The 10636-nt window shown below is 42.6% G+C and overlaps 1 protein-coding gene across 1 annotated transcript; it reads right to left on the bottom strand.

Moving 5' to 3' along the window:
- Positions 1-2426: 2426 nt before the first annotated feature.
- Positions 2427-9938, bottom strand: gjc4b (gap junction protein gamma 4b). The gene is made up of 3 exons (XM_026145450.2): positions 9750-9938; positions 3962-5138; positions 2427-3859 (listed from the first exon to the last, which is right to left on the bottom strand). Exons 2-3 carry the CDS (start codon positions 5106-5108, stop codon positions 3846-3848), a joined length of 1161 nt encoding a protein of 386 aa, XP_026001235.2. The 5' UTR covers positions 5109-5138; positions 9750-9938; the 3' UTR covers positions 2427-3845.
- Positions 9939-10636: the final 698 nt, after the last annotated feature.

The raw sequence follows: 10636 nt of genomic DNA, 5'->3' as shown, positions 1-10636 counted from the left end.
TGAAAAAAAAATCCATGAATCCACATGGTAGGATTTGTAAAGAATTTATTCGTAAATCAGGGTGGAAAATAAGTATTTGGTCACCTCAAACATGGAAAATCTCTGGCTCTCACAGACCTGTAACGTCTTCTGTAAGACGCTTTTCTGTCCCCCACTCGTTACCTGTATGAATGGCACCTGTTTGAACTCATCATCTGTATAAAAGACACCTGTCCACAGCCTCAAACAGTCAGACTCCAAACTCCGCCATGGCCAAGACCAAAGAGCTTTCGAAGGACACCAGGAAAAGTATTGTAGACCTGCACCAGACTGGGAAGAGTGAATCTACAATAGGCAAGCAGCTTGGTGTGAAAAAATCAACTGTGGGAGCAATCATCAGAAAATGGAAGACATACAAGACCACTGATAATCTCCCACGATCTGGGGCTCCACGCAAGATCTCATCCCGTGGGGTCAAAATGATCATGAGAACGGTGAGCAAAGATCCCAGAACCACACGGGGGGACCTGGTGAATGACCTGCAGAGAGCTGGGACCAAAGTAACAAAGGTCACCATCAGTAACACACTACAACGGCAGGGAATCAAATCCCGCAGTGCCAGACGTGTTCCGCTGCTGAAGCCAGTGCATGTCCAGGCCCGTCTGAAGTTTGCCAGAGAGCACATGGATGATACAGCAGAGGATTGGGAGAATGTCATGTGGTCAGATGAAACCAAAGTAGAACTTTTTGGTATAAACTCAACTCGTCGTGTTTGGAGGAAGAAGAATACGGAGTTGCATCCCAAGAACACCATACCTACTGTGAAGCATGGGGGTGGAAACATCATGCTATGGGGCTGTTTTTCTGCCAAGGGGACAGGACGACTGATCCGTGTTAAGGACAGAATGAATGGGGCCATGTATCGTGAGATTTTGAGCCAAAACCTCCTTCCATCAGTGAGAACTTTGAAGATGAAACGAGGCTGGGTCTTCCAACATGACAATGATCCAAAACACACCGCCTGGGCAACAAAGGAGTGGCTCCGTAAGAAGCATTTGAAAGTCCTGGAGTGGCCTAGCCAGTCTCCAGACCTCAACCCCATAGAAAATCTGTGGCGGGAGTTGAAAGTCCGTGTTGCTCGGCGACAGCCCCAAAACATCACTGCTCTCGAGAAGATCTGCATGGAGGAATGGGCCAAAATACCAGCTACTGTGTGTGCAAACCTGGTAAAGACCTATAGTAAACGTTTGACCTCTGTTATTGCCAACAAAGGTTATGTTACAAAGTATTGAGTTGTATTTTTGTTATTGACCAAATACTTATTTTCCACCCTGATTTACGAATAAATTCTTTACAAATCCTACCATGTGGATTCATGGATTTTTTTTTCACATTCTGTCTCTCACAGTTGAAGTGTACCTCTGGTGCAAATTACTGACCTCTGTCATCATTTTAGGTGGGGGAACTTGCACAATCGGTGGCTGACTAAATACTTTTTTGCCCCACTGTAGGTGCGAGAGGCAGGATACACCCTGGACAGGCCGTCAGCCTGACACAGGGCTAACACAGAGACAGACAATCATTTGCACTCACATTCACGCCTATGGGCAATTTAGATTCACCAATTAACCTAACCCCACCAACCGCATGTGTTTGGACTGTTGGAGGAAGCTGGAGTACCCGGGGAGGAGAACATGCAAACTCCACACAGAAAGGCCCGAGTGAGGTGGAGGAATCAAACTCAGGACCTTCTTGCTATGAGGCAGTGCCCTGTCTGATTTAAGTTGCAAATAAAACCTATTCATAGAAAATTAAATGTATGGCCAAATCCCCAAATAATTTATTTAATGATAAAACCTCACTGGAGGCCTTTTGGGTTTTTTTTTAGATCACACTCAAATATCTAACTGGCCAGTTACATTATACCAATTCAATGTTTGGGCATGGTCAAGACCTGAGCACCAAAATGGAGAAGAAAGGTAGTTTAACTGACTTTGAATGTGGCATGGACAGCAGGATAGAGCACTGTGTCATAAAGCTCAGATCACCTCTGACTGGTTTTCTGTGCACTCAAATGGCCTCCAGTCGCCAGACTGTGCACTTCTGAAAGCGGTAAGTGTAGCTACTCAGGTATTCAGTGAATGTAGATAGAAGTGACCCGACATATCAGCTTGGATTAGTCATTTGCAGGTGAAATTGGCAAGTATTAGACCTCACAGACATCATTCAAGTCACTGTACAGGTCACTGATGGAAAGTAACCGAGTTATACTTGTGGCCTTTTTCAATACATACAAAGATGGATCTATTTAACTGGACCACTTTCCAAATTTTACCCAAGATTGTGGGACGTGAGATAATGTCTACGTTACCTTTACTGGTATGCTCTATTGTCCAATGTTGTCTAAAACAATATTTGTAAACAAAGGAAAACTAGGACCAAAAATCTGAATTTGCTGGATTTTTATTTTAAAACTAACCACAAAGTTCTATCAATACAAAAAGTATAAAAAGTACAAAAAGCATTGTTCAAAAATAACTTGAGATGAAAATATGAATTGGCACTGTGGGTATTATTCAGAATAGAAAAAGATGGCATCTCGTCAGAGCGCGTTCAAGGCATTAAATTCACATTGATTTGATTACAGATCCTGGAACAGTGAAAACACTCATCCAGCAATCAGCACTTTCAGATATCAAACAGATACAGTTTTATCCCCACTTAACCAAAAGGAAAAAAACAAACAAAAACAAAAAAACCAAAAGTTAACATTTCTTGTGGTCATACATGATGTGTACCTAATAAAATAAGAAAACAAAATTATTTAAATATTAAAGAAAAAAGTGTTGCAATATTATCTCAACTGTACCAAACAGAATACACCAGTCCAACAAAATCTGGCATCAGGGAGCTAAGACAGTAGCAAATACTCTTTGAAAAACAGGGAAAAAAACAAAATAATCCCAAACGTGTTGGCCACAGTGACAAGAGTCAAGACAACAACACTTACAACTAATACAAAAATACAGTATTAAATGTTTAAAACAATGCAAGTCATTATCAAGAGTTAAATGGTTTTCAAGCATTACCCAGGTTTGTCTATTCCTTTGGACAAAGGCATCCCAAGTGTGTTCCAGTCACCAGTCAGGCGCCAGACTTGGGAATGTTGACTGGTGCAACATCATCAAAATCACAAAAAACAAATCCTTTGACACACTTGAGGGAAACCTTTGTATGAAATGTTACACCTCAAAGTCTTCATCAGCATGACAATAACTCCAGTACCTTTTCTTTATGAGTGGTGCTGTGTCCATTAACCCTTTGTTTGCATGTAAAAGCACTCTCACTTCTGCACAAAACACAAAATTCTTACAGTTTCAACATCTTTTTTTGCACATCTGGCTTGGCCTTAGAAAAATCCCATTAAGTTTTCCAGTTTTAATCTAATGCAAACTTTAGATGCAATCACTGAACATCCAATGGAGGACAAACTCATAAAAATGACTAATAGCTCTAAGACTTAAAGTTAATTATATTTATAAAAAAATAAAAATAAAAAAAAAAATAGCTGCCCTGAGGGAGAAGCACATGGTAACCTTAACTGTTCTTGTTGCACTATGGCAGTTTGTAAGCACTTTGGATCTTTAGACCGGCTTGTGTCTCGAGTATTGCTGGGTTGAGACGACCGTTCTTGCAATGTGAACCGATGCTCGACCACAGTCGGCCATAACACTGGAAGGCTTGGGCTGACTTCATCCACCTCAAGCAATTTCACAACATCCCACTCACACATACAGACTCCCCTTGGTTCAAATCCCTTGTGTCCTCTCACTGCTCCTCATGTTAACTGCCCAGCTGATGAGAATCTATGCACGAAGACCTGCAGACAGATCATCAGGGTTGTTAAGCAATGAGTTTCAAAAACAGCCAGAAAAAAATAAATAAAACTGTGGTTATCAAGAGACAAAGATGGAAGCCTCACCTTTGTCACAGGTACTGCTCTGCTTTTCCTGGGCAAAGTTTAGCCTGTTCTGCTCCACTGCAGTGCCGTTAGATTCGGGGCTGCTGCTGCGTGACGGGCTGCTCTCCTCGTTCTGGTATGCCATATCCAGATGCTGCTGGGCCAGTTTTAGGTGCCTGCGCAGCCTCTCCAGCTCCCGAGACGATGCCTCGTCCCCGAAAGACTCGCGACCTGAGTCTCCCAGGTTATCTCGAAATCCCAGTTTTCCAGATGGATCCTTCTTCAAAGCAGTGTGATAGCCTGGAGGCGCAGAGGGCTGGCGGCAGATGGAGGACCTCTGGCTGGCCAGAGCTGAGTGTCGTGGGGTGGGGTGCCGGGGCCGTGGCGTGCAAAAGCAGTCACGGATACCACTGATGCCAAGGTGCAGGATCTCCAACAGGGTAAAGAGGAGACACAAGGCGCTGACGGCATACATTATAAGCAGGAAGATAGTTTTCTCTGTTGGGCGTGACACGAAGCAATCCACTGTGTGCGGGCAAGGGGAACGTGTGCATACGTACGACGGTGCCACTTCCAGACCATAAAGGATGTACTGTCCAAACAGGAAGGAGGTCTCAAAGATGGCACGTGATAACAGCTGGAACACGTAGACCTTCATCAGGCCATCTCTCTTGATGCGACGGCGCCCGTCGTGCTTTTTCTTGGGCTTTTCCGCAGCCTCCTTTTCCTTTTCTGGCTCAATTTCTTCAATGATCATGGGATCCTCCTCCCCATTGTCCTCCGCTTCCTCATAGTCCCTGTTAGCACCACGGCTCACTATAGGCATCCTCTTCCTGCCCTGGGGCCTGTAGTCATCGTCATCCATGCGAGCAATCTTGTGCATAGCAAACCCAAGGTACATGATGGTGGGAGTGGTGATCATAATCACCTGAAACACCCAGAAGCGAATGTGCGACAATGGCGCAAAGGCGTCATAGCATACGTTCTCGCAACCAGGTTGCTGCGTGTTACACACAAATTTACTCTGTTCATCGTAGTAGATCGACTCTCCTCCAACAACCGTCAGCACAATCCGAAAAACAATGAGGAGGGTGAGCCAGATCTTGCCCACAAAGGTGGAGTGATTGGAAATCTCATCCAAAAGGCGTGTGAGGAAGCTCCAACTCATTTTGTCTTTGGAACAGGAACACAGCTATGTCTGTGTAAGAGAAAAAAAAAAAAGCATATATCAAAGTTAATTTCTGGATGTCTTTACCAAGAAGCTGGCCCAACAACAGAAAGCGCGTGAAGGAATATGGGTCACTAAAATATGACCAAAAAAAGAAATACAGTAGTACTTAACATTTAAATACACTGTAGTAGGTGTATCATGTTTATGCAACACAAGGTGGTGCTATTATGCCACCCTCACAGTAGTACCCATTACAGCCATGGAGTAAAATCTGCAGGCATGTTCAGGCAAGGATCTGATATTGTCTGAATAGATGCAATCAAAATCATGTAACCACAGGAAGACTGCGATGTGCAGACAGTCTAACCAGCAGACATGGTACATGGTGTTTATCACAGCAAAAAAAGAAAGAAGAAAAAGCCCTGAGGTCAGACATTAAAAAAAAGAAGCATGCGCGTGTTAGTGTGAGGAAACTTCAGCAAGCAAAATTTCAGTCAAGCACCACATTTCCATGTTACGACACTGCTGTGCAAAGACACTGAAAGCTGTCTTCATCTTTTACAGAGTTCAGTGACATTCACAGAAGTTTAAGAAGTTACAAACTAATTCAGAGCCACGTGTGGTTGTTCTTAACTGAATTTTAGTAATCTGACAACAAGGTAGTAATGAAGAGCGTGAGTGGCTTCACACCTCATAACTTCAGCTGTGTAATTATCCAGAACTATAAACCAAGCTGCTGCACTTCAACCAGCTACATAAGGTACAAGTTTCTATTCAAACTCTTATGCTGCTTTTTGCCTCTGCCTTGAAACGACTCTGTTCATGTATCGGTCATAAAGACTGAAAAGCCTTTATTCAACTATATGAATCATAAAATAAAAAGTAGCGCTGTGCGAAAACCTCAAGTCAGCCCTCATTTCTTTAGTTGTTATCATGTGATGTATATACACTATATATTAAATATAATGTTTTGTTATCTATGTTAATAGTGAGATCAAAAGTCAATTGTTGTTGTGACCACCTTTATTCTTCAACACAACCTGAACTCTCAGGCTGAGACATTTCTGATGACAAATCCGTGCGCAGCAGATGGATCAACTGAAGGGCCAGATCCCTCTTCGCTGGATTTTTCCTATTTCTCAAGGTCATAACTTACAAATACTGTTAATCACCTGGTTTTTTTGCCCTTTTGTCTTCCCTTTGACCAGTTTTCTCAATTTTTTTAAGCTGAAGCCCAACGTATGCAAAGTTTTTAGCTTAACAGCCATGTGGGAAGCACTCTGTTGTTGCACAAACACTATTTCTTGTCTGTTGAACTTTTATCTGTGACCTTTTTCATCAACTCGACTAAAGAAATGGGAAATGACTTTTAACACTGTGTCATCATTGTTAGTTTTGTGCTTTTTATTCTTGACAAAGAACAGCTAGCACCCTACGGCAACATCAGCACAAAGGAATGGACTCGACTGATCCTGACATCACCATGCATTCTATTTATACTTTTTTAAATTTATTTATTTCCTGCTCAGTGCAACTAATTTATATCCAAATCTCCACTGCCAGGACATGGATGTGAGCAGAGAAACACGGCTGGAATGAAAAAAGCAACCCATGAGCTTGATGGAACAGATTCTGGATTTCCATCCTCCCATCCCTACTGTGAATATAAAAGCATGAAGTTTTGAATAACTTATATATTATGGTTACAAAAAACAAACAAACCAAAAAAAGAACATATTCACCACATCATACCACAGAGTTTATATAACATCCAAACATATCTTTAGAGTTTAAAAGTTGAAGCCAACTGCAAGTACCTCAAATCGGCATTCTTTCAAATGCCCAAAAGGGGGCGCTCTCTATAGTTTTAAAAAGATGGTTGTATTGAAGTCTGTGTGGAAACTACTCTCAGCTGACAAACTGCTCAGTTTTTCAGTCAGATCAGCTCATGGGTCATGTCGTCTGTGTGAAAGAACTTCCTTAGCTTGAGGTTTCGTGAGACTGTGCCAACGAGTGACGCCGTTATGCCGTGAAAAGAAACGCTGGACATGAAAGCCTCAAATTATTCACCCAGCACATTTGTAGGATTTATTCATAGCTTGGATTATGATACTTTTCCATCTACCCCCATGTTTTTAGCAGTGAGGGAGAAATCACGTTTAACATCATTTAAACGTTCATTCATAACTGCTGATTAAAAGTATACATGCACACCTGCAACAAGCCTTTTAGCTGATAATATGCTGTGTGGCTAAGAAAAACTGCATGCATGAAAAGACCAACTAGATCAAATAAGGGAAAAGTGACCCGAACGATTCCAACACCAACTACCACTGAAAAGCCTTCTAAAGATTACTCTCCTCAGCGCTCCAGCTCAATAAGTGGTTTGTTATACTGGGCAACTCTCCAGTGTGAGTGGTACTCATGTTTGACGCAGGGTTGGCAAGGACAAAAAACAAAACAACACAACAACTTCCCTAGATAAAGAACATTTTGCATTGTGCAGGAACAACTGGGTAATGACAATCAGATAAATGATCAGCAAGTTTGACGATTCAGTCTGAAACATTAACTACTAAATCAAACAATTATCTTCCTGCGTTTAGTCACTGCTCCCCTCTCAGTATCTCATCTGTGGTTTATGTTGTTGCTGTATGCAGCCATTTCATTTCTACATGCAAAGAGATGCAGCAACACAAAAGTGTGGTATCGCAACTGTTGGGTTTCCATGGAGATAACACATACTAAATATTTGTGAGAACTACCTTTACCCTCCATCTAAACTGAGCTATACTGTAGTTTTGTTGATGCAAAGCCAGAAGGACTAAAGGTCAAGATGATCCTCAGCTGCTTGAAATGTAGGTTAATAGTTAGTAAGAACTGACATTTTGTTCAAGTCTGAGTGCTGCCTCACAAGCAAGCCTAAAGCAAAAAGCTGGAAGTAGAAAGAGCTGAATTATGTAACTCTCAGCTGCTCTTGATAATTGAGCACTGGAATCAAAGAATGGTATGTAGATGGGCCTGTTGCTCATATCCTTATTTTTAGTTTTACAGCTCCTTCTCAGCACCACTATTCACTAGTCCATCACGTGCGAACTGCTAAGTTACTCAACAATTTATCAACTTTTACATAACAAAGATTGCCTAACAGAAATGCAGGACCTCGCTGGATCAAATTCCGAGCAGGGATTGGGATGAATAACAGACTCCATCAAAAACAATTTTTGGAATCGAGCTTATCACTTCCACTCATCAATGCTGGTACACTGCACATAACAAGGGACCTGAAGTCACGGCAGCGGAAGTGTTCATCCAAATTTTGATGAGTTTTTGTAGCGTTTCTACGCTGCTTTCAGTCTCCTTCAGCTGTGCTGACTCTGAAACCTCTCATGGGCCTACCCACCTATCAAAGAAACAGTAATGTAATGTAAAATCCATCTGCTTTCAATGACCACATTTTATATAGCTTGAACCTTACATGTACTAGAGGGGGTGATGCGAACATCAGTATTAACAATTAAGATTTTGCAGAGACTCCCTAGATGCTCCCCACTCATCCCTCAAAAGACAAATGAGTTTCAGCCTTGTCTGCAGAGCCAGCCCGGGCCTGTCTGTGTGGTATTTGACAGAAAACAGGCTGCTTTCACCCAGTGGAGATTCAACACTGCTGCTGAACAGAGAGGGTTTTGTGCCACATCTGGGAGGCTCGCTGCAGTTAACCTTCCGGTACCCCAATGCGCTTAAGCATAGAAGCCCCTGTCCTGAAGCGGGGAGGGGGGGAGAGACCGACAAGTAAGCAGGGACCGAGCAGACCTGAGTAAGGAGTGACTTCCGGTTAAGTTTAACGATAGAACCGGGTTTGGGGGAAAAAAAGACATCCCAAACCATCCGCCCATCACAGCACAGTGAGTCACATCATAAAACCTACTTAATTAGTAAAACTGAAGAAGAGTAATGACAAGAAAACAAGAAAAATCATTTAAAAACCCAAATCCACGAATTCCGATATGAAATTTTAAGGAAGCTAATCCATTTGCAGGGAATAAAATTCCTCCTCGTGGCCAACGACTGGACACGTCGTCAGCGCGGTGCCCCGCGTGCTCCGTTAACGTTACCGACTGTTATCAAAGCAAACCGGTGGGCGACATTGTTTTTATAAATCCTGAAAACCGTTAAGAAAGTATCGATATTGCAGCTAATATCCCACATAAGCGTGTGTGGGCAGATTCCAGGGAGGAAAAAACCAGACGGTTCCTGACCGTCCAATCACAAAGTGGATGCAGATAAAAGTCCCGTTAAAACGAGATAAATAGTCCGCGTGCCAACGCAGCTGTAACTGCACATTCTGCTAATTAGATATCTTTGCCTTAATGTGCCGTAAGATTCCCCTTTTCTCTCTTTAATTAGCGCTCCCTGCTTTCACACTGTGCGCGTAAACTCTCGTTTAACGGATTTGTGCTGTAACGCACGGCTTATTAAAAACGCTGCAGTGACCTCCGACGCTTTACAATCACAGCCACCGGCGGACAGGCCCGAGAAGTTGAAGATAAAAGTCTAGTTAAAGCTCTTATTTGTTAGCCAAAGCTAAGAGAAGATGCTCCCGCGTCCCCGCCGCGCTTTGTCTGTGAGGTGTTTTACCTTCAGTTATGATTCCAGGTCTTCCTTTTCATTAAAGTCGTGGTCTTACGCAGGGTTTCTCTTTTAAATCAAAGTCCTCCCGCTCTTCATATTAAGCCATCCAGGTTTTTCTTCTTTTCCAACGAGGAGCTCGCGTCGTTTCTCCAGTTGTGTGTCGAACTGCTGGGCGAGGACAAAGAATATTCCCAAATCCCCCCTCCCCTCTTTTCTTCTCCTCCCAGTTCCAGCCAGGCACCCCACCCCCTTTCTGCGCAGCCTGGAGAACAGCATTAAACTGCCAGCATTCCTGATGCAATCTTTGCTTCGTCTTATAACTCCAGGCTGCTCAGGGTGAGAGGACCGAGAAATGTGTCGCAGGAGGAGCATTCTGGAAGCAAAGAATAAATCAGTTTTTTTACTGGAAAAAACAGAGAATGGGTTTAGTTCGCCGCTTAAATTTTGGCCTCGTAAAAAGGCTTTAATTGTTAACAACAGAGACAGCTTTATTGGAGGTGCTTGAGCCTGTCTGCAACCTGCAGAAGTTTCCATTTCTGTCCAAACTGGATAATTTCCAGGTATCCAAACTGAATTAAATGTCTCGATTTAAACTCCAAGTCAGAACAAACAGTTCCAAATCAGATGAATTTAAAACAGGCTTTAGATGTAATGACTCAGTCCATCTCTGACTCAGAGGTCCAGAAAAAAAATCAAACACACACACGTACAAACGAGGACTGACAGGTTCCAAAAAATTATAATAATGTCACACAGAAAAGCAGATGTGCAGTGCCTTCAAAGCTGAAAGTCACAGTAATTCAAGTGTTTTAGATATCCACGTTCAAGGAGCTGATTAAACACATCCAGCAGATGCCAAAGAGATAAGATACCCATTGAGGAAGACATGCATC

The sequence above is a fragment of the Astatotilapia calliptera genome, chromosome 16 (genome assembly GCF_964374335.1).
Source record: "Astatotilapia calliptera chromosome 16, fAstCal68.1, whole genome shotgun sequence".
NCBI lineage: Eukaryota > Metazoa > Chordata > Actinopteri > Cichliformes > Cichlidae > Astatotilapia > Astatotilapia calliptera.
Note: the sequence above shows the minus strand (reverse complement) of the source record. Positions and strands in the feature narration are given on the sequence as shown.